A 26,541-nucleotide genomic window follows, 5' to 3' on the forward strand; every position below is an offset into this window, starting at 1 on the left:
TGCATGCCAGGCAAGGAAGCATCATCGCACACCTTTCATCAGTGGTGATTCATGGCGAGATTTTCAGGTACTTCAGCTTGTTCATGCCGATATCTGAGGCCCTATGGCCACTCCTATTCTTGGGTCTAGGTATTTTCTGTTGTTCGTTGATGATTTCAGCAGAAACATGTGGGTATATTTTCTTAAAAATAAATCAGATACAAATCTTGTCTTTTAGAAGTTTAATCCTTTAGTTGGAAAAGAGTTTGGGAAATCTATTATTACTCTTAGGTTAGACAATGGGGGGGAATTTTGTTCTAATTGATTCTCTAGCTTCTTGGATACTCATGGCATCAAATGCTAGTTAACGACACCCCACACCCCACAACTAACAGTGTAGTCGAATGCTAGAACAAAATAATCACTAAGATGGCTTGCTCCATGCTCAAACATAGACATGTTCCCAAGAAGCTCTGGGCAAAAGCAATTAATACTGCAATTTATCTTTTGAACCGGTCAACCACAGTGGTGGTCAAAGGTAAGACTCTAGAAGAGGCCTGGTCAGGTTGTAAGCCCAAAATTAGTCACATAAAAGTTTTTGGATCCTTGATGTGTTACACACCAAGTTGGATGCTTTTGTTGGATACAATAGTCTTCACAAAGCCTCTCGCTTGATTGATACTGAGACATCTCATCTCCTGTACAGTCGTGATGTAGTCTTTGATGAGCATCAAGGACCATTCATGCCTGTTTCTCCTGCTCTTGATCCAACAAACCAGCTTATTAAGACTCATGATTTGGGAATTAGACTTCCATTAGGTCCACGTAATGGGAGGGCTCTAGTAGCTCCTGCAGCTCCAATTATACCAGTAATCCTTGTATTGTCACCTCTAACTTCTTCCGCAAGATCACCTAGATTTGTAGATGCTTCACCTGAGTTTGATCTAGATTCTTCAAATGGGAAACCTGATCATAGAACATCTCTTCATACTAATGTTGGTCATTCTCCTCTCCAACCTAAGTGGTGGGCTTAGACACTTGCTGATCTTCGTGATGATGAGCTCATTGATGGGAGAACTGCTCGGGAAAAGAGAAAACCTACAAAGTCTGTTAACTTTACCTACAAAGTCTATTAACTTTACTCTTACAACCAACATTCACAGTGTGTTTGAACCCCTCAAACATATTCCGAGGCTAAAGGAATTCCAGCGTGGGAATAGGCCATGACATCTGAACACCAAAGCCTGTTGAAGAATAACACCTTGGTCCTTTCTGATCTTCCACCAGGGAAGAAACCCATTGGCTGCAAATGGGTTTACAAAATCATATACAAATTTGATGGTACTTTGGATAAGTACAAAGCTTGTTTAATTGCAAAGGGCTTCTCTCAGTGTTAGGGTATTGATTATGAGGAGACCTTTGCTCCTACTGCAAAGATGAGCACAATCAGATTAGTTTTGGCCATGACAACACATTTTGGCTTGAAGGTCCATAAGATGGATGTCAAGAGTTCTGTCTTGAATGGTGATCTCCATGGAGAGTTCTGCATGACGCAACCTCCTGGTTTTGATGGAGCTCTAATTTTTGCAAAGGATTAGAGTCTCCATTTGAAAATAATGTTGGAGACTCGGTGAAATATAGGCGTCTTTAATGTCACAGATGAAAAATGTAATCAATATCCATAATAAAGATATATTATATAGACTATTTGACGCGAGAAGGAGATGTGAGTTAAGAAGTTACAAGTCTCTAGTCAACATGTTAATGCCACAGTTTCTATGCCTACAGACGGTTCTTTTTCTAAGGTGGACAATTATGAAATACACGAGGAGTACATCATGAACCCGATCAATTAACTCTGAAATGAACGTGTAGAATAACTCATCTAAAAATATTGTGTGGCTGATGTACACAATAAACAAACCCTACTTCAGGAGTTCTCATCATAATCATATGAAATCATTTGTATGGAGAAAGATGTGCATATCAGTATTTCATAGGTTTACGAAAGGTGTCTGTGCAAAGATTTGAATAAATAATTTATTCTGAAGCAGAATGTGCATCTCTGTTCTCAAACATATATCGATGTTGTACAACTAGATAGTATATGTACATACTATATCGAAGATGACTTCTTTCAACAATACCAAGCTCCAGTTGACAAGAGGTAATGATATTAACAAAGAATGATGACATAGTGACTGTTCTGAAATCAATTCCCATACATAATATGCAGTAGGTGAACAGTGATTACATTGCAGTCAATTGAAGTGTATCAGCATATATAGAAGCTGCGGAGGAAGCTTAATTTTGAATCCATTGGTAGATTACAGAATCAATTTCCTGTTCAGTATTTGGGGAGGGTTGGAGTAATATGATACGAGCATATAATGTAACCACAGTAAGCACAGACATTGGAGAGTTTTCTGATTCATCTCAGTGTTGCAGATTTCATATATACAAAACCTCATAAAATAAGCATATTGCCTCTGTACATTTATTGGTGGCAAATTAAAGAAAGATGTTATTGAAAGCTTCATAGCAACAACAATTAAATAGGAGACTCTATCAAATATGAAGACTCACACATAGGAGCAACGACAAAATGATGGTATCTGAAGTATGATGTTGGCAAGAAAGTTACAGACCAATAGTGATCAATGCGTTAAGGCAGTATTCCAGACAACATACTCAATGTGATTCATAAGTTGACAAGAATAAGACAAATACAACAACCATCTGAAAGTCTTTAGTATTAAACGGAGGAAGTCAAACTCGATGCTTATTGTATGGATGCCATAACATAGAAACGAATGAATGGATGCACACAACAATTGAAAATGACGTGGACCTAAAAAGAATGACATAAGGACAACAGTGAAGAGGAGTATCAGGTTTCTAAAGCCATATCTAAGGTGTCATCCAGCGAAACATCAGGGTGTATGCCATCTTTACTTCAAAATGGGGCGATTGAAACAATAGATGAATTTATTTCCTGGAGCCCGTGTAGGAGAATGGACAGAGCAGCAACCACAAAGATAACGACAAAGTGATTAAATTCCTCATATCATCGACTATGGTTATTAGTTGAGAAGATGCGATTAAGGAGATTCACGATAGCTGTCTTCAATATCTTTGGTACTTGAAATGATTTCGCTTTTGGATATATTGAGCCGTGTCTGAGAACAATCTCCATATGGATTGACGGCAAGAGAGATTCAGCCCAATAATCAGAATGGTCAATGGGTGTGTTTATTATAATATTAGAGACATCAAAATATGATTAAAGTCTCATATATTAAAAGGTGAATGAAGACGTGCGATTAATTAGTAAGAGGTGTAATACTACTTTTTGAGAAGTCACAATTTTAGAAAAATGGGTAATATATAGGGGCAGAGATAAAACAAGAAGACAGATTAAAAAAAAGATTCGACATTGAACATCTATATTCAAGAAGAAGTATTTTATATTACTTGTACGGAGGGATAAGGGTCCCATATGACTTTGTAATATAAATTCAATTATTTTATTTTAATAATAAAATAAAATGTTCTTTGTTTATTTTAAATGGCATGGAGAGTTAAACTGCAGATGAGACGTCCTTTGTAATTATTTTTTGGAATTCTGTAGACAATTTAAATGTCAGATAAGTGGACATGGTCATTTAGAATTGTAAATTTGATCATCACAGATATTGTGAAATATCAAATTGTTTTCGTATTTGTGTCCAGTTTGTCTCCCTACTAGAGGAGTTAAAATTCAATCTGGACTAATTTAAGATTGCATAAATATTTGATCTATCACATCTTGATTATTTAATTGTTGGTAGTATAAGTGCTTAAGAACTTTATGAAGTTGTACGTGAAAAATCACTGAAGTTGACTCTATTGTTCGGATGAGCAGAGACACTGGTCTTTCTGTTATTGAAGTCAGAAAATCTATACTTCCTTCCTACAAGCATCAAATCCATTATTTACAAATATTATACAAAACATCCAACCATTTTAAACACTCAGCATTCAGTTTCATATTAATTGAGTTCAAGGACTTTGCCAGCCAAAGAACTCTTCAAAGCTTAAATTCGTTTTAGAAAAGCTTTGAATCAAGTGATCTGGTTCAAAGAGAAGGTCTACTTGCCTAGGTGTAGCGGAGCTTGAAGTGCAGGGGAATCGAGAAGTATTTTTATTCATTGGCCAAAACTGATTGCGGAATCCTATCAGAGAAGTGGCAGGCTCTTGGATTTCCAATTGGCGGTTTTGGGAACCAACAGGCTTCAAGGTTGCTAGTAAAGAACATCGGGTTCTCAGATTAGTGAAAGTTCTTTATGGCTTGAAGCAAGCCCCTAGGGCATGGTACATAAAAACTGATAAGTACCTTAGTGATCAAGGCTTCTAGAGTTCTTTATCCTCAAATTTGTATATCAGGACTATTGACAATAACATCATCCTTTTGATTATTTATGTGGATGATTTGATTATCACTAACAGTTCAACATCTTTGATTCAGGGAATCAAACAAAATTTATGCCAATCTTTTGATATGATTGACCTTAGGCTCATGCACTATTGCCTAGGTGTTGATGTTTGGCAACAATCTTTTGGTATATTCATCTCTCAGTCCAACTATGATAGGGCTTTGTTAGACAAATTCCATATATAGGATTGCAAGCCTGCATCTACACCTATGGAGAAAGGTCTCAAGTTATCAGCCAAGTTTGATTCTCCTCCCATTGATGGTACTACATATAGGCAACTAGTAGGCAGCCTCATCTACCTATTTGCTACTAGGCCTAATATTGGCTTCGTAGTCAGCTACATCTCACATTTATGACAGCTCCTAAGCCTGATCATTGGATGACAGCAAAGCATGTGCTTCATTATGTGAAGGGCACTATAGATTTTGGCCTTCTTGACTCTCGAAATTCTAATCCTAGACTCATTGGGTTCATAGGTTCAGATTGGGTAGGCTTTGTTGACGATAAAAAATCAACTTCTGGGTATGTGTTTGGTTTGGGATCTGGTGCCATCACATGGACCAGTAAGAAGCAACAGATAGTTTTTCTCTTCTCCACAGAGGCCAAATACAAAGGGACAGTCAATGCAGGTAGTGAAATTGTTTGACTTCGTCGGATGCTTGGGGATATGCAAATGTTACTAGCAGGACCGACCACTTTGTTTGTTGATAACGAAGTTGTTATCAAATTAGCACGGAATCTAGTCTTCCATGAACAAACCAAGCATGTGGATGTTCATTGTCACTACATACGACAACTGGTTGAAGACATGACAATAGACTTGCAATATGTTCCTACCACGGATCAGACTGCAGACATTCTCACCAAGCCCCTTGGTCCTGATAAGTTTGTTAAATTCAGAGGACAACTTGGTGTTGTGGATAGATTAATCATTAAGGGAGGGTATTATGATAGTAGATAAGCTTCTATAATTAGTTAATGGTTATCTATTTGTAATCTATTATAAATATTAGAGTGTTTTTAATATTAGTTAGTCTGTAGTTATCTGTTAGCTTTCTTATAGTTAGAATATAATGTTTCTATTCTCTATGATAGTTTCTTAAGGCAACATCATTTTATTCATTTGTATTTATTGACCTCTCAATCTTTGTTAATATCAAGGTCTTTGTTAATATCAAACAAATATTTACCAATTACTTCGTAATATATGTCATGTTATTGATTGTTATATGTCTAATCGAAGCTATCATTTTCAACAAAAACAAAAAACTTAACTTGCCTAAAGCTAATAAAATTATAAAAGAGACATTTAGTGTCATTTGCAACCAAGAGAGTCCAATAGCTAGAAGAGCTAGCACAACTTGATGATGATACTACAGAGATAGGGTTGGTTAGTATTAATCTGGATGGGCTTGAGAATGTGAGGTCCAATAGTTCAAGTGATGAGGACATAGAGGAGTTGGGAGAAGAGCTTGGGAAATATTAGAGTCATTAGACTTTACTTCTAGTATTTACTATTTAGTGTTTTGTTTTTGGAGTTTGAAGTTGAATATTGTTGAATCTTGATAACTTGGTCAGTTGATTGTAATTTTGACGGACATTGGATTGTGATAAATATGAAAATGAAATGAAAAACGTAAAACTTCAAAATTTCTCATGGCAATGTCTATATTTGAATACTACTACTGGACTCTAGTTATTATGTTATATATCTTTATCTGTTTAAAACCATATATTCAAATAGTTATACTAAATGCTAAGCTACCAGTTCGGGTTCGGGGAAGGATTCGTGTTAGAGTTTGTGTTTGTGGGTTCGGGCAATATTTTTTCCCATTTGGGTTTCTGGGTGGGTTTGTGAGTATATATATATATATATGCATTATATTTACAAAAAAAGAAGAGAAACCTATGGGCCCTCCTGGGTTCGCTGCGGGTTCCGTCAGGGCACTTATTTTGGACAGTGGGACCTCCTTGTTCCAACGTGGACCCATAGTCCAAAATAAGGATCCTATTTGGACCTGTGGCAAACTCAGGCAGGAATCCAAACTTGCGCGAACTTGGCCAGGATTCGGGCAACAGGGTACGAACCCATTAACCTAGACTAAATGTATTATGTCAGTACCTCTCCCCTATTGCACCCCCCCGTCTGCCAATCGTTCTCAAACTTAGACCCCAAGTACCCGTCCCCAAAATTTGGCCCTTGTCCCCTCAAGGAAATGATCCCAAACCCAATGGAACATTGCCTTAAACACTTGTTGTGTCCTCAACTTGACCCACTTATTTACTATCATGACCATTAGTTGCAATGACTTCTTTTGCAACTCCTTTTTCTCTATTAGAATGAAGTAGGATGCATATACAACTCTAATGTGTTGATTTCCTTCTTGAGAAGCTTTCTTGAGAAGGACCAAAATAGTGCATGTGATGTATGGTGATTGTAGATAAACTTCTACACATATTTTACATTGGCTAAAGTATGCTTGATCTACCCGATTTTGCTGATATCCTTTAGTGTATCTTTCCAAACTTCCAAGCATGCACACAAAAAGGAGTCCTCTAGATGTGCTTATATGCAACTTCAGCTTCTTAGCTGTCCCACAAACCCATGCTTTGTTGTTTGGGCCATACCAACAGAAATCCTGAACTAATTGTAGATAGGGCAGGTCCTATTGCTGCTTTTAAAAAAACTATGGGCACAATTTTCAAGGTGATTTATCTCCATTAGTTGAAGGAATCTTTATTTTTTGGTTTGCCAAATTATTCTTAATAAAGTTTTTTGCGGCTATGTTTTGAGCCTTCTCTATGTAATAGAATTTAATAATAAACAACAATAACAATTTAAAATATACAAGAATAAAAATAAAATATGACACTGTTAAAATTTAGTTAAGTTTTTTGAAGAGGCATAAAATGTGAAGTTGTGATTCCTCACACATTAGACAGAAAAGGGAGAAGAGAACTTCATTTGAAAGGGAAGAGAGGAAGAATGAAGAGCAAGGGGAAGGTGTGAATCAAGGAGTTAATGGAAGAGTAAAGATGAATGAGAGGAAGATACAAAATTGATCCCTTATATAAGTAGAAAGGATGAAGGGTTTTGATTCTTTCAAAGAGTGGTAGTTATGAAGATTTTGACTCTCTAATATTGGAGAAATGCTGAAGGGTTGTGGGTCTTTCATAGGGTGTTATTGGTGAAAGGTTGTGGCCATTGCAAAGGGAAGTCATGAAGAGGTGTGACTCTCTGTCACATTGGAGGACATAAAGGAGAGAAGGTTTCTTTTGAGGAGGAGGTGGAAGGGAGATCAATTTGGGGAATAATATATTATTCTCGAAAGCAACAATGAATAATGGTGACTTAGCTCTCATGAAAGGTGGTGACCCTTTCACCAATAGAGGAGAAATCATTCCAGTACATCAAATCAACACTCGCTCAATCATCAGTAATCACACCATGAAACCCACATTCGTTCAATCCTAACACTAATATATCAAATCATCAAATCAAGCAAATAGTTCAAATTCCTTTAAACATCAATTGGAGATCAAGCAAGCAAACCAGCAATCAATTCTTCCATCTATTCAATCTCTCTCTCTCTCTCTCTATATATATATATACACACACACACACACACACACACACACACACATCTATCCATCTATTAATATATATGTACTCATAAAAAGGAGATCAGTACAATAGAAACTAATTAGTACTCATAAAAAGGAGATCAGTTTATAAGTCAGCAGACTTTGACCTTTACAAGGTGCTTGGAAATAATAGGTGTTTATATATATATATAATTACTGTTATTATGTATTTTCATTTCTGCTATCATTTTCTAAATATGTGCATAATTAATTATTTAATAAGGATTCCTTTGATACTTTGATCCAAACAATTTGGGGCGAAGGGAGAAATACATGATCATGAAGCAGCATCACTAGCAACCCCATCAGGTACGTCAACCCTCGGGACGGGGCCTAGTGGTCGAATACTAGGTGCTTATTCCATGCTCTCGGGCTTGACTGGAAAGGATAGGCTGCCAATGCTTTATATGTGATTTGAGGGATTCCATAGTGTAGATTGTTTGGTAGGTAAAACCTTTGATTGAAGCCCATCACACTCCCAAAGAGGATGAATAAAGAAACATTGATACATAGTGCAAATACAAGCACATCACTAGGTAGACCATCCCATGCTAGATGTCCAAGGTGCCTACCACTCAAGAGGGTGCGTTTGCTATTGAGCATAGTGTGAAGATTTTTTTGGTTTGATCCTATCAGGCTTTGTTCAAACTCTATTATGAGTAGAGCTATCTAATGAATCATGATAATTATATGTTTTTCTATTTATATGTGTGATTACTAACCCTAATGGAGATAATTGAGATTTATGAATTACATATATATGATAATTATATGTATTTGTATTTATGTGTGTGATTACATACCCTAATGGATATAATTGCGATTTTTGAATTGCACACACATCCAATATTCTTTAATATGTTAGCAGGACTTTAATTAGGATTTATCTTGTAAAAAATAATTTTAAAAAATAGTAAACCTATATTTCTGACTATCTTACATTTCTTATTTGATTGGAATTTGTGATTTTAGGGCACGATTTAGGGCAATCTCAAAGAGGGGACCTTATAGGCATCTTTGAGAATCTAAAAAAAAATTGTATAGTTGTGGTGCCTTGAACGGTAGTTTGCAGACTTGGATTTAAAGACTACTTGACAAGCCCAAAATTTCTGACTTAGCAAAAACTTGGAAGAACTTGGCAAAAACTTTGCAACTTAGAAAGTAAAATTTGTTTTTTTTGCGAAGTTCAATTTCAAAATGTATTAAATTAAAAATTGACATCTAAAATAGAAATGCATGGTTTCTTGTCACCACAAATGTGTGAAAAATGCATGTTATCCGTGTAAGTAGTTTTACCCACATTTTTCTTGTGCCTATTCACAAGTTAAATCCGTAAAAACTGTTAGAGTGAAAAAATAGAGAGTACTTGACAACTTTGAGAGTACTCATAGAGTTTGCAAACTATGTGTTGAACAATCAATTTCCTTGAGGAAAGCATAGTATCCCCTTACACGTGACCATGCTATTGATGGGTGGTTGATTTTTTAAGTTCGTCTAGTCATCCATAATAATGTTGCAGGGAAGTGGCTTTTTTTTACTCCATTGATAAATTATCTTGGAATAGTTGATAGTAGTCCTCAAATTTGTATCCCTTGGTTTTGCATATTGTCTACTTGTATAACCTTGGACATGGCTTCCTTCAAATAAGAAGAGCAAACAAATGGAATGGAATGTCATTGGCAAAGAATAATTTTCTTGTGACATGCATCAGCTATAATGTCATTGCCTTTGGCCTATACATTCCAAATATCTACAATTGGATTTTGAGTTGAATTTGTTGCTTTAATTCTTGCCCTATCCTCTCCTATGTTTGATTCAAAGTACTAACTTGCTTGTTTTGACTACCAATAGTTAGTTCTAGAAGAAGGTTCCAACGAAAAAATATTGTGTGTGGAGATATCACTAATATACAGTTACATTATCCTAGTCCTTTGTTCAAGTGAAAGCATTTTACACACCTCAATGCCCCTACTGATATGTAGGTAGTGTGCATTCAATCTACTAATGCTCCCATTATATTCAAGGGACCTCTTTTTCAAAAGGTGAGCCCCCATGAAAATAACATTCATATTAATCATTCAATCTTTTTGCAAATTACCACAAATGAGTCTTCTTAATGAACGACCCCTTCAAATACATCTCCAGTGACTTGGAAGGGAAATGAAAATTTAGGTTATTCCCAATTGAACAGACACTTTTGAGTCCTCCCTTTATCTATTCTTTCCATTCCCTTGTTTCCATTTTCAATTTGTAGTTTCTCCAACATGCAAAACTACTCTTCATTGTGACCTAGGTTAAGGAACTCATGCTAGCATCTCAAAAACAACAAAAAACATACTTTTCGTCATATAATGTAAAAACTCAAGATTCAATTTTTGCTTCCATGCAAAGGTTCTCAATATGTATTTCTTTCTTTTTCTCACACAAAATATAAATATAGAGGATTGCAATCATTTTAGGGTTATTTAAGATCCCTAAGACACTATTTGATTACCCCATTCAAACAAATTTTTATTATGAACAAAAGGATTTTGCTCCTATTTTTCTTACTTTACACCTGGAAGTTGCCCAAGACATTAGTTGATTAACCAATTACAACAAAAATACAATCACTAGCTGTAAAAAACACAACAAATTTCCTGTTGTTTTTAAATACAGGTAGCATGAGGCAGAAAAGTAGATGATGCATAGAAGTTGTAATTTTTCTTTCAGTTATCAAGACTCCTAAGACATTATTTGATTAATAGCTGGGACTATAGAACAAAAGCAATCACTAATTACAATGTAAACAAGGATTGCTCTTCTGTTTTTCTTACATTAGGTTGCATGAGGTGCAGAAGTAGAGGATACACAAAAGTTGCAATCTTTTTTTGAATTATCAAGACTCTTGAGATGTTAATTGATTTTCTCATTGCACAAAAAATATAAACAATTACTAGTTGCTAGAAACATAGTTCTTCTGATGCTCTTATTTTAGGTTGCACAAGGAGTGTAGACAAAGGATAAACACAAGTTGCAATACTTTTTCGAGTCATCAAAGACTTCTAAGGCATTGTTTGACTAGCATATTGCAACAAATAAACAAAAACAATCACTAGTTGCTACAAACACAAGAATTTTTCTCTTTTTTTCACAAAAAATGGAGGTTACACAAGGCACAAAAATAAAGTATAAGGTGATTCAAGAAAGGGACATTACAGTTCACGCATTTGAAAGGTCCAGTCATAGAGTGAGTGAATTATTCTAGGATGAGAGGTTACTAGATGATATTGCAATTTTTCAAGTATGCTAACTAATTCCTCCAATGAAGAGAAGAAGCTTGGGCTTGGATTTAGCCATTTTTTTTTTTCTTTGATTGGTGAATTGATGAATATTCAAATCCTCGGGGAAGTACACTATCAAGCAGTAATGCATATTAGGGTATTACTGTACGTTTACCAAAGAACAACCCTATACAATAATTTTTATTTATGTATGATAGTGTACGATTTTTTTCAAACTTCTTAGAACTCATGCTTAGATAATAACCATAACTCATTTTAGAATCATTTTGAGGTAATATGTAGGTTGTACTGCTTTGGTTCCCTTTATATTTAGACAATTACTTTGGTTATGTGAAATCATCAATGGCGACCTCCTTCTAGGCTGTTTCGTTTCAACTATTTTTTTGTTGAGTACTTTATCTTGGGCGAGGTGGTAATGTAAATGGTTGGGTTTTCTTAATCTGCACAATCATTTTCAAAATTCTCAGAACTAACGTTTAGATGATAACCAAACTTGTCATACAATCATATTGTGGTCATTTAGAGGTTGAACTTTGCAGTATTTTTGGGTTCCCTATATATATATATATATAGGCAATAATTTTGGTTATGTGGAATCATCTATGGCTACTTGCTTTTTGGTTCACCTATTTTTCTGTTGAATACTTTATCTTGGGCTTTTGTTTATAGTCAACTCCATTATTAATGAAATATTGTAGTTCTGGGACTATCTGAATATATATTTTTTAAAGTTCATTATTTGTCCTTTAAGTTTGTCCTCTAATGAGCATCTTCATATGTCCAAGTATTCCAATTTTTCAATTTATATTGAATTATTTTTTAGGAAGGTTGATGCTTTGGCCATATTTCTTATCCATCTACTGTTTTCGGATAGCTTCCTGCAGATATCCAATGGCATTTTGTTGGGCACCTTCAGAGTAACAAGGCAAAACCTCTTCTAGGTATGCTTTGAACATCTCAACTTTCTTTTCAAATATTATTCTTTTTATATGGCTTTCCTACAGTTTTCATTTTATAGATAAAATAGCTGGGGTTTCTAGCGGGACCACACCCTGGAGGATCCTATAAATTCTTATGGTATTGTCTTTGCTGGTGAAGATTACCATCAACTGTTTCTTATAACTTATCTCAAAAACACAATATTATACTCTTTTGAGAAATAACAGCAAAAGGTACAATTGCCAGAATATGCTTTCAAAATTATACTATAACAGCACAAGGCTGAACCACCTGCTCACAACTCCCCATTTCTGTCCACCAGCAGCAGCCTCCTCCTGGTCACCCACATATTTCTGCACCCACACAAATGCACCAGGAGCCCTGCCATTTCAATATCCCTTTGGATTGCACCTGATAAAGATGCGAATTGCAGAGCAAAGCTAATACCTTTATGGCAACAAGCTTGACAAATTGAGCTACCACAAAACACCAGAATGGAGAAGTAGCACTTATTTCTGCATAGCTGTTACAATGTTTATATGCATACCTGCCAACACTTTACCAGTATTGTAAGAGATTGCACTCAAAATGAAAACCTTGTGGCGAAGTCCTTCAGCTCATCATGCCTATACAATAAACTTGCAGATGACTCCATAGATTCTACATCCTCTAGTTATATAACTTCCTCCTTAGCTCCCTTGGGCACCTCTGCAAACTTCCCTCCATGTAGCTGAATTGATTGAACAGGAACAGTTTTAACAAACAGTTTCTTAGATTTGCATAGGGTACAAAATGTACCAAGTTTGTGACTAGATTGATATGTGGGGCTGTTTTCGGCCCGTTTCCTGCCTCCATTAATTTAACTTTTAGAACCCTTTGACAGTGCATGGCTATGCTTGAAGTTCTTGCCTTTGCCATACTTCGCTTATCGGCCATTCGTGTGTATACTAGAAAGCCTATGCTTCTTGAGAAAAAATCACCACTAAGAACGAGCAACCAAACCCACATTACACCAAGGTTCAGCTGATAAGCTATATAGAGGCCACAAACATGAACACCAGAGAAGCCTTTAATTCCGATGCAAAATTGTAGCATGCATTGAGCCTTTCAGGGCCCAATAAAACTCCAATCAACTACAGATTAATGAAATTCATTATTACCATGCCTTGTAGATCCACAAAAAGATGTTGTAATAAATGCTATATTGACATCCTCCATTGGTGAAGTTCTAACAATACTTAAATGTGTTGGAGACTAAGATTGCTCTAAGATGTTTTTTTTCCCAGAAGATGAACGATATTGGTAATTAGTTGAATCTTTATATGATTATAGAAGACAGTTTTTTTCCAAAGAGACCTTTTAGGGGGAAAAGATATTGCCAAGGCGTTAGTCCACCCAACCTTGGATTGTAACCTGATCCTCCCTACAATCATAGTTGGCCACACCCTATAGCTACTGCTCTCTTGGTTGACTCTTGACTAGGGACTGTATCTGGTCGTAGAACTGAAAAGCCCTAACACATGGTCAGTGCACCTTGGTCAAGGATTCACTGCACATGATTATCGTGTTGTAAAGTTGTCAACACTTCCAACTTGTACCCCTAGAGACACAATAGGTTAATGATAAGCTTGAGAGAAAAAAAGGTTATTCTACTTTGTTCTGTATATTATCCAACACATTTGTCTTGCATATGAACATTGACATCTTATCTTGGTTCTTGTGCTATTTGTTATTGTTAGAATTGAACCAATTATAAGCATGTTATCCATTCACCATGGAACTGCACAATCCAACCTCTCAAGCCCATGTACTCATTTAGGGTCCTCATATGATCCTAAGGAGTGCTTGTGCTAGAGCTGCTTGCTCAAGTTGTGTCAGTCCATGCTAAATGGCCCATGGAGAAGTTTCCATTTTTTAGTGAGTTAGATCTTCATAGCAATTCTGACAACCGTTCACATAATAATTTATGAGAATCAGTCACTGTGTCTTTCTACTTTCTTTCTCTAGAAGGCTGCTAGCACTATTATCTTTCATTTATTAGCAGATGGGCTATTATTGAAGAGACATTCGCCGGAGCGCGTCATGTCTCATACCGATATTTAAAATTTGCGGCACTGGAAATTGATTGTCCATTGAAAAAAGTGGGGGTTGTGCTCGAAGAAATCAGATTGCAACTTAAAATTAAAAAAATTTGTGCTGCAGAGGACACTACTATACACACGGGCACACTACCTTCAGACGAATCACCCCTCAGAGTTTTAAATCCGGCCCATCTATCCATGGATAGGTGAAGAACTCTTTAGTTTCTTAAAATAGGCCAGTTTCAGAACCACACTGTAGAAGACTACATTTTTAGTAACTTTGTAAACCTTTGCTGAAGACAGATTTTAGGCTGTAAAGAAGATCAGAAGGGGTGGAGGTGGTGGAGACGGAGGTGGCATTGGTGGGAGAGGGATAGCACCTCCTGAAGGGAAAACAATAAATGAAGGTGGTGGAATTGGAGGAGGAAGCACATAAGTGCCTCTCGGAAGTGGAGGAGGTCCTCTTGGTAAGGGTCCCAGTGACATCTCAAAGGACATAGGTGCTTGCAGGCGATCCAAGAAAAATTGAACATAGTGGCATCCCAGAGGGCATATGTGCAGAAGGCAGACTAGGTAGCATAGCATGATTCATATTTGGCAGAGCCCCAAATCCAGAAAGTTGATGTTGTTGCTGCTGTCCACCCACGAATGGAGGTTGATACATAAGAGGGCCCATTCCTTGCATTACAGAACCAAATTTCTGATTCATGTTCATCATCCATGGAGGCGAACCTGCCGGTCCTGGAAGCTGATGTCCAGGATGTCATTGTCTGAATTGAGGAGCATTCCTTGTTGGTCTCTGGCTTGTTAGTGCTGCAATCTTCACGCTCTATCAGTGAATTTTATCTATTTGTGTAATTTCAAGGAGTTTGTGTGGGGCTTTAACAGTGAGGACTATGTTTTGACGACATTGTAAAGATTTGTAAATACGAGTTAAGATTGAATCAAACCTTATTTGCTATGCAGTCATTGTCATTCTGGCCGCTTTTAGTCTACTTAACACCTGAACATTCTTGCAACAAAATCAGGTTTTCTTTTTAAATGTTGAATTTAATATAATTATATTTAAATTTATTAATTCAATTGTTACTTTTAATCAAACTATAGATTAATTAATTTATTATATTTATATTAGATATCAATTATTTATAGTTTATCTTATATTCATCTATTAAATTTATTATTATTCTAGATTATGACATATTTTGGTCAAGGGATGGCCACAGGCCTCAACACTAAGATTATGAGTTAGCAATAAATAATATTAAAAATAGCATATGGTTATGTGCATTTTAGATAACTACAAATTATTAAAATTTAAAAATTATAAAAAACTAAAATATCTTAAAAAGCATTTTGAAATAAAATTGATTAGAAAATTCATAAAACTATTTTATTAACTTATGTATATTGTTATTTTCTATAAATCAATTCACAATCTTCTATCTATTGTTAGTATTAATCAACATATACCAAAATTATATAATTTTTATCATTCTTTCATTGTAGTTAAAGCTATAGCTTAGTGCTGGTAAAAAAATAAGTTGTCATTCTAAGAAGTAAGTCTGGTTAGGTTTAGAATCAAAGTAAATAGTCACTCTTAGAAATCATGTATAGTTAGGATTAGTATTAACATAAGATTAGGAAGTTTAGGAGTACTCAACAAGATGCAGAGGTAGTTGGTCAGTTCATAATGACAAAATTTATACAGAATTTTGTTTTCTGAGTTGTTTTGGGACAAGGGAGAACCCCTGTTGTGGGGGGCAATACTTTGAACCCCCGTCTCTCCTATTTTAACAATAACCTTTAATTTTTGTAAGGTTGAACCATCATCTTCCTAACATTCTTAATCCTAACCTTAAGCCTATCCTCAACTTTTGAATCTAATTCTAATCATTATTTCAATTCCTAACAATGTAATTTTGTATTTTCTTACAACTTGACTATATTTTACTATCGCCCTAACTTTTGCACCTCCTTTTGGTGCAAATGCTAGTGATATAGCTCAGTGAATGTCAGTTGCAGCCTGTATGCATACTTGAACAGCAGAAAGTCTTGCTCTAGTTTTGTTCACTTTTCACAGTTTTTCCCTACTGTGTTTGACAGGATTTAAGAATACCATGGTCTAGTTGACTGTCATTAAGTTCTGTAGTTTTCAAAGTCTGAGACAGCATCTATGTTTGAGAACTTGCAAGAATGTTATTGTCAACTAGTCACTTAAGGACAAGCTGCTTGACAGCAAAGAAAGGAGAGTAACTTTCTTCCTATCAGTGACTCCAAATTCCAGTTCGAGCAACCTAATCCCAGAAGAACATGGACATGGAGGCATTAAGAATTTTCTATGTTTGAGAACTTGCAAGAATGTTATTGTCAACTAGTCACTTGAGGACAAGCTGCTTGACAGCAAAGAAAGGAGAGTAACTTTCTTCCTATCAGTGACTCCAAATTCCAGTTCGAGCAACCTAATCCCAGAAGAACATGGACATGGAGGTATTAAGGCATTTATGTCTGAAATCTTCATCTTTCATTTGGGTCTGCGAAATCAGAATTGAGAATGAGAATAGGAATATGTGTTTTAATTTTTGGCCAAATCTATCCTGAAAACTATGAACTCTTTCAGCTATTTAAAGGATGACGTGATTATGGAAACTTTTTTTTGAAGTACTGCAGCAACTATGATCTTTACCAGCTACAAAAGATTATGTAGCAATCCTAGCTGTATATAAGCTTATTAAACGAGGAGAGAGTCAGCAAGAATTCAACATGCCCAGAAATCTCTAGAAAGCTGAGGATGTACCACCTACAAGGCTATCGTGAATGAATCTGCTCACACTCTCAAGACCTTCAAACTTACGGCACATCAGACATAGCATCAGTCTGCATCTGCTATGCTCTTTCTAATTCTCTTTGCGTCTGCAAATTTCCAGAATACAGAGACTGTATATAATTTCCTAGAAAGAACACTTTTGAGCTTTGCCACCTAAATTTTTTCCAATGCAGTTCAGAATGAAAAGTTCCACTAGTCTTATGCCATTCAGAAGTTGAGAGGAAATATTGGAAAAAATAAAAACTTCTGCCCTAAGAATGACTTTTCTTCCCATCTTGTAAACCAAGCCAGGAAAAGAATGTGAACATTCTCACTGGTTAGATATTTCCCAAGGCTCAAAACAAAATTGCTGTTCTCTCTACAATATCCGTCCTTCGTATCATTTGACAAGGTACTACATTCTGGCTACCGTTCATATCTGCTCGTGAACTCAGATATTACTAATATTTTTCTCTTGTCCAGTGTTAATCACATTTTTTTGCTTTTAAGTTCAGTGGTTCTAATGTACCAAGAATCCACCTGACGGCACACAATGTTTGCCATATTTTAATACTAAAAACCAAAGTTCTGGCCATGAAATAATAACCCGATTAAAGAGCACGGTAAGTAATAACTTAATCATCAGTTTGATCTTTATAAATTATTCTGTAATTATTATAAATTGATTAAATGGTAAGTGATAACTTAATCATTGGTTTGATATTTAATATTGTTATTATCCAATCTTCTTATTAATATAAATATATAAATATATAGGTATATAAATGTTTGTAATATTCTAACATATAATTATGCATTCACATATACATGGTTAATTACAAACCATGTGTAATAAATGAAATGGTAAGCACTCCACCATTACAATGGGGAATCAAGAGGAAGGAACCAAGCCCACAAAGTAGATTTGGCAAGAGCTACTAAGGGAAAAAAGGGGTGAAGCACGAGACCTCAACTTTGCAAGTTTGGCGACTTCCATGGTGTTGATTGAGTGAAATAACAAATATGCAAACCTAATCTAGGAAAGGGAATGTAAGGTATAAGGATAAGAATACGTGCACTGTTGAGATCAAAGAAGGAAAATGGCCAAATAGATGATTTACCATTAAGTAGAAGCCCAACATGACCTATTCATGTTTTGCACCCCCGAAAATTGCGAAATTTGATCTAGGCAAGGATTTGTTTCTGCTTTGGATAAGTATGACTTTGGAGATTATGGATGACCTTGACCTTGACCTTGGTTAAGAGAGAACATTATCCCTTACCTAGGCGAGAAATTGTTGATTGAAGGGCCATATTCGCACTTGCGACAGCTGAAATGCGATTGATCTGCAACTGAAATGTATTGGGTCAAGGACTGTTTACCGTACTGGTAAAGAATTTGACATATACAAACAATGGAACACAAACACGAACAGTAGAATTATATTCGTATATGACAGACATACATTATGCTTCACAATCTCAGTAATAGTAGATGATTGATGATTTACAATGATCCCAGACGGGATATAAATACTACCGCCGAACCTTCCCGAAGGGTTCCGTCGGCCACAACATTACATCCGCTACAAACTATTTACCCGTCGGCTACAAAATACAAACACTGCCGATAGTCAATCCGTCGGCTACAGAAACACCGCCGGAACCATTCAGTCGGCTGACAAGGACAACCTCCTCTTCAACCCTAGAATGATGGATATTGAAAATGAATATGGACCTGAAAAGAGCTTCAAACGTGGTCCTTAAATCTGCTTGAAATTGTACTCCGAATCTGCACCTATAGACAATAGAGAGGGAAAATTGGTTGGTGGGAAGGGGCTTGCGTTGGTCAAGCTCAGGTTGAGAAATCAACCTCAAATTGAAATAGAGATAAATAAAAGATTGCTAACATGGAGTAGAAGTAGAAGTAACAATGTAGAATATCATAGAATATTGATGCAATTATGTTTAATATGCGATCAAGTATGTTAATGCAATGGCCTTGACTCAACACAAAAACCCGAAAGGAAATCATGTAAGACAAAACCTCATGTAGGGATGTGCTTGCAAGATGCCTTAATGATGATTGCTTATGTGGAAGTAGATATCCTCTTTGATGGCCAAACTCCACAATGAATCTAGATCTAGGAAGAGGATTGCATGATGAAGGATTAAGATCTTGAATGCCTGAATGAAAAATGCCTTGCTTGCGTGAAACTTCTTGATTGCACTTGCTTTTGAATGTGGATAACTTACCTATAGAATAGATTGCTTGCATGTGCAAGAGATGCCCAAATAAAGAGAATGCCTTATTTAATAGCGATTTCAAAACAAACACCAAGAATGGTTGACTCAACAAAGCAGGAAAAGCAATATTTAACATTGAGCACGAGATTTCTTTGGGAAAATTACTTGGGTAAGGGACAAAGTCATCCGTAACCACCTAGGTAAGGGACAACCTCATCCCTTACCCCATTTGAGGGATGAGGTCGTCCTTGACTTGAAGGTAAAAAGGGCTTAGAAATGGGCTTTGGCATAGGTAAAAATTGTGATATATGTGGGAAAACAGTTGGAAATGTGTTTGAAGCATGATTTATGTGGTTGGGAGAATAAATGGGAAGCCATGCATAGAAATTAGCACTAACATAGAGTTTTGAGCAAGGTTGGAAGAAGGGACCTTGATTTAAGTAATTAAATGCAATCGAAGGTCGTAGTGTACCAAACCACACTAAGGACGGCTAAAAGGTCTTAAAAGCGAGTGCTTCCATTTTAAGACAATACAACATGATACCTTGTTCATTTATTTATTTGCACATGTAAATGCATATTTATATGTATATGCATACTACGAAAATACATTTATACATATATATCAATATTTGATAAGATTATTAATGAAATCATAATCAAAAGTAGCATAGATAAGAAAGTCGAACATGATGCATGTCAGAGACACTGAAATCTAGTGGCTCCCTGTAACAACCTTGTCTATAATAAACATTTAATAAATAAATTAAATATATATTAATTGGATATATTGACTAAAAAGATAATTGAATAATAATCTATTAAAATAGATAATTGTCAATTAATAAGTATATATAATTATAAGTAATCAATTCATAATCATCGTTTAACACAGTTTATTATTATTAAAGAAATTAATCAATAAGAAGTCTGTTATACTATAGATGATAGAGATTAAGATATATCAACTGATTGATAACTAGAATAGTGATGAGTAATTGATCACTCACTACTAGAATACCAATCACTCACAATATATTATTGGTTTATGAAAACTATATGGAGGAAAATGATAATCAATCTCTAAGGATAAGCCAGCAATTGTTTTGATATTGTTTAGGAGTAAGATGAAGGAAAGAGTCAGCTAAGTATAAGTCGATGAAAACAAGTCTTGATGTCATCATTAATATATGATTGAGCACCGCGTAGAAAGGATATCAAGTATTCAGATGTAACGGTAACCATTATTAGTAGTAACCCATCATCGATTTATGAAGAGGATTACCAATGCTGAGTGTTTACATCTAGTTGCTATATGATTCATCATCAAGTGTGTTCTGTCAAGCAATTGAAGTTAGATACGATGATTATGTTGACAACAATTCCACATTTTGACAAGATCCGACAATAGTAAGCTAACATCACATTTGGGAAGGCAGCGAAATGAAAGGAACTATTAAATAGTTAACAGTAGTGCCTTTGACAAATACTATAGCTAAAAAACAACTGATATTAAGATATGACAAACGATGTCATGCCCAAAATTATGGGGCAAAAACACAACTAATTTTTTTTTTGAAGATAAAACTTAGAACATCACATAAGAACTTATATATTGGCAACTAGGTTATCAATTGGGTAGGAGTTCGAAACACATCTAGTCAAGGTCTTCGGTAACAGTTATGTTTCTAAGGTTGCTACATACTACACTCACTAACCGAAGTGATCCCTAAATAGGTTAGTTGAATGTTCAATTCTAGTTGGCATCACGATTCAATGACTCAATTTGATGCGGCATCGATAAGTTGGTGGGAAAGAAAATCAAATCTTATAAAATTCTCAATTCTATCATTTACTAAGGTTCATTAGTTTATCTGTCATGACCTATGGACTAGGTAACCATCTTCAAAAGGGGATGTTTGCTTATAAGGTTTGACAGTATAATTATCAATAATAGGAAATCCAGTAATATTATCAACCTAACCTTAAGATATGTTTTTGTGTTTCGAAAGCATCACATAAGAATCTTTATGATCTTAAATCCATAGTTGTATAGGTTGAAGTGTAATAAATTCATAGTCATGTTTGATTTTGAACTCCATGGTAGGGTCACATGATGTTGGGAAGATGAAATATGCGTAATTGTCTCTTGTTACTTGTCATAATTACTAATTTATACTTACGTCCTTGACCCTCATTACCTAACGTATATGCATATATTAACATTATAAAAGTGTGCTGAAGTTCAGGGTCATTGAATGTTTTGGTTGTCAAACAAAATGAAGGTTTCACTAAAATACTTGAACTTGAGCATTAATGTGCAATATTGGTAGATAACTATTACTACACTCCTCCTGACTAGTGTACCCTACGTTTTACATTATCAATTTCGTTGTTTTATCTCAAGTAATTGCACCCCTACAATTCACTATTTGGTTAATACTTTCCCAATTAAATACATCTAATTACTAACATTTCTATATCTCTATACCCTAATTATTATATTTACTTCAATCACCAATGACTTTTACTACTCATTTTTATGTTCAAATTTCCACAGTAACGTCTACTATAAAGCCACTTATTCCTATTCAATATAGTTTTCCCTATTTCTAAATAGCTTATTTAACAAGAGCTAACTAACTTACATAACATACATTATTACAATATAAATCACCAAATTCCAAATTAGTCACCGCCATAAGCTAATTGATTCCCATGATGCCCTTAAAAAAATATTCCTTTAATGAATTCTAAATACTATTTTTTTTTATCCAAATAATAATCTATCCTAAACCATTATTTTATTCTGTAATGCCCTGCCATGTGACCCAAAAGAAATTAACCTAAAGTTTCACTAAGTTTGCCAAACATTTAAAAAAAAGAGAGATAATAACTTAACAACAATAGATATAATATAGTGAAAGCAATTAACATACACTCATACATCAACAACACATAAACAGGTTACAACTCTTAAGGGTCCCATGACGATGAATCACATTTAATTTTAATTAACACGAAATCAATATATAATAAACCCACATCAAATAATAATATACAAGTATGAATCCATTTAAATAATATACAGTCATCTCAAATGGCACTTGGCAGTAATTATAATGCACAATCATCTACTGTACAAGTCACAGGGTATGAGAGGCTAAAATAATATACATCATGAAATAGATTCCATCATCTTGTAAGATCTATGAAATCAAATACAATACACTAAGTATAACCATCCATCATAGAAATACAAGAATAGATAGAAAGGAACATCTGCACAAACACATCCATTAGCGGCATCCGACAGTCGAATCTCAGTGGTATAAGAAAATGCACTACAACTCGACCTCGTGGAACCCAAAAAGGCCCACTTCCACCACGTTGAGGAGATAAACTCAAGTCCCAAACAGGATAACAAACACAAAAGTCAAAACCAACAACTAGGTTCAAGGAATCACCTGAAAGAAAACTATCTAAAGGGTACCGAGACACAAATATCAACTAATCCCAGAGGCAACAAAGACATGTAGGGAATCTACTATGCATGTGGGCAAGTGTCATCACACGAGCCAACTCTAAGGTTACCTGGCTAGTCTTTTAATCCTCTGGCCCCCTAGTGACTCTATGCGGCACTAGTATCCTTTTGTACTGACAAGGCATACTAACGAGTCAGCTCTAAGGTTACTTGACTAGTGACTTTCTGTGGTACCAATATCTTATTAATTCATTTTAAACCCATTTAATGAAATGTTATCATTTATTAAATAACCTACAATGGGTTACCCATCAGCCTCTTTAGGGCCTCAGCCTCTATTGCAAGCTACTTCCCAACATGACATACAGATAACCTACCTTAAGCTCAGCAAAATCAAAAGGTCTCATACGACCATAAACCACACAAGTTCTTAAACAAGCAACTAACATTTACCAAAATCACTGGTCAAAATACAAGCATCACTAAAACGATCATCCTAATAGGATTGATCGAAGAGAGTACACATAAACCAATCCATGTCATAACATGACATCACCAAGAACAAATCATACAAACACCTCAATCCTATATAAGTGATTAGAAAACAATCAAAATACAACTGATTGAAGACTAAGGTTATATTAGATAGGTCACACCATTCACCTCAGTTTCACACAAGAACACTGGAAAGCAATAACGATCAATAGATCAAAACACCTCATAGAGTATACAAGACACATTACCATGGTTGAGTATAAAAGATCGAGATCAAAACATCATCATGACATCACAAAACATAACTCCTGAGCCTTTGGTAACATCCTGATTTGGTCAAAGCTAAGTCAAACCACGAAAACCCAACAATAAAATCACACATCATAAAAATTATATACAGAAGTAACTTTCACAATATATTAGGTTTTGAAAACACAACAGTTTGAGTTAACACTAAGATTCAAGTTTTCATTTTCTCAAAGTATTATACTTGTTAAGGTTTTTTTGAATAATCAAAAGATATAATCAATCTCCCACAATAATAGAAATCATTTCCATAAATACATCATCCAGTAAAATCCAAGTTTTCAATAAACTAAGATTCCTATTGGATTCAAATATTCATAACAACTGAATACCTTCTAGAATAACGTTCTCCATAACTATATTCTTAATTTATCAAAGAAAAACCTCTATTCATTTATTTAATTATTCAAATATAAAATTAAAAAAAAATTAAAATATCTTTTTAAACAAAATTTATTTAATTAAATATTATTATCAAAATTTAATAATAATTATTAAGTATTAATTATTATATTTATAACTTATTAATAACATAATATCTATATATATTAAATTATTATTAATAATAAATATTAAACTAAATAATATAATAATTAAATTATTAATATTAATAATAATAATCATAATATTCATTAAAAAACTAAATTTATAAATTTTATTTAATAAAATTAAAATTAAAATATCAAAATACAAAAAAAAGGAATCACATGCCATGCATTTTAAAACGCATTCCCATTGTCATAGCAGCCACAGGGGTAAAGAAAAAAGGAGGGAGGTGGGGTTGGGGTCCCGCCTCCCCAAACAAATTTTTATTTTATTTTTATTAAATACAAACAAAACAACAACGCCTCCCTCGTCTGTTCAAAATCATAGGCCTCCTCAAAAAAAATCGTTTTTATCATTATTTATATTTAATAATGTAATTACACAGTAATTACCAATTACTGTGTAATTATATTGTGTGTGTATATATATATATTTATAAAATTGTGAACAATACTCTAATAGGGAAGCCCAAAAAAAGCATTTGAATTTTCATTCTAGAATTCAATTTTTTAATCCAAAACCCATCTGATTAAAATTTAAAAGAATGAGGGTTTCAAAAAGATTTCATTTCTCAAACACAGATAACTTCGAAATGAAAATAAACTAAGATTCACAACAGGAATTTATCAATGATATGAAACAAATCTACGAATTTTTGAGAATGGATTTATCCAGACACGAAGCAGATAGAAGATTGGAAAATGGAAATCTTTTGCGTAAATTAATCAGAAGATTCTACTTGAATTTGATGCTAACACGCAAACGCACGAAGCACGCAAGAAAACCTCTTCCTTCTGAAAAGCTTCCTTCTCTGAAAATCACTTATCCAAAACTTGGTTTCTGCAACAATGAGCTCTAGATCTCTGATAAAGAGTTCTCCCTTGAATTTGGGGCTCTGATTGTGCAATCACGAGAGGGAACTCGGTGATCATATATCTTTTAATATTTAATTATTTTTTACATTTTCATGCACACGTTTTGCAATTTAAAATATCATTATTAAATTAATTAGCTTTCTCTCTTTAATTAATTTGTTATATTTTAATTTCATGCGTAAGCTTTATGTAGTTTAATTAAAATAAACTTTATTAAATTTGTGTTTTCTCTCTTTAGTTAATTATGAGACATTTTAATAATATATTTATTAATTCTACTAATAATATTATTTAGAGTTTATTATTAAAATAAAACTCCTAAATAATTATCATTAAATTAAATAAATATAACTACACCACAATTAGAACCATAACTTTATCTTTAAGTTTCATTCTTTTATTTAATTAATTCACGAGACATTTTTGATAATATATTTATTAACTTAATAACATTATTTAGAGTTTATTATTAAAATAAAACTCCTAAATAATTATCATTAAATTAGATAAATATAAATACGTAAATTATGGAACTTTAATATAATCTTTTAAGCTTAGTTCTTTCATTTAATTAATTTCTCAATTAATTAAATATAATTAAATATTGAATTTTCTTTATTAAATTTCCATTAAATTAAATCATTAAATTATTTTTTAATTTGATTTAATTATGACTGGAAAATCATCACATACCCACAAAACCAAATATGACAACTCAACTGAAAGTCAAAGAACAAAGTTAAACTCTAGGGTCAAAGTCATGAATTCATGTCATTTGACAAATTCAGAAAGGTGAAACTAACTCAAATGCTTGTCCTAGTTTCTAGGACAATTGGCTTAAGTTAGGATTTGGATTCAAGAGTTATCTTCCCACTTATACCATTGAGATACGGCGATAGGCTACGCTCATCTTGACAATTCAGAGAAGTCGATACCTGGTATCTGCAATCTGCATAAAATCCACGCATGTACAAACACATATATTATAAACTAAACATGCAATGGCAGGGAGTGGTACATTGTGTAAATCTTGACTAGTAGGTGACTGCGACTCCCTTCCTCTACCACATCAAGAACGTTAAACATAAAGAAAACGTACATGTACACCAAAACATGCAAGTATGGGTTAAGTAACCATAGAAAACACATATAAATAATCCATCATGAAATAACTGAAATCACTAACTTAACATACATATATCTGTTACAAACATAAATGGCAGAATACTTGACTTATTAATCAGAGATCGAATGATCTATATATACAAAGAGGAGAGTCGAATAGAATATAAACATTCTATTCTAGACTACACCTAAATATTAGAAATATTCTAATATTTACAGAGATACAATAAGATACAATAGTGAGCATTAAAAAG

General features: G+C 34.4%; 1 protein-coding gene across 1 annotated transcript in view; it reads left to right on the forward strand.

The window, feature by feature from the left end:
- Window positions 1-26,541, forward strand: part of LOC149571998 (uncharacterized) — a 101,561-nt gene that overhangs the window by 14,313 nt on the left and 60,707 nt on the right. The window contains exon 4 of the mRNA XM_089813369.1: window positions 12,258-12,324. Coding sequence (XP_089669495.1) covers window positions 12,258-12,324 — 67 coding nt within the window. The remainder of the gene's footprint in view (window positions 1-12,257; window positions 12,325-26,541) is intronic.

The sequence above is a fragment of the Cupressus sempervirens genome, chromosome 2 (assembly GCF_028749045.1).
Source record: "Cupressus sempervirens isolate cs-2001-9-10 chromosome 2, ASM2874904v1, whole genome shotgun sequence".
In the NCBI taxonomy this organism is placed as follows: domain Eukaryota; kingdom Viridiplantae; phylum Streptophyta; class Pinopsida; order Cupressales; family Cupressaceae; genus Cupressus; species Cupressus sempervirens.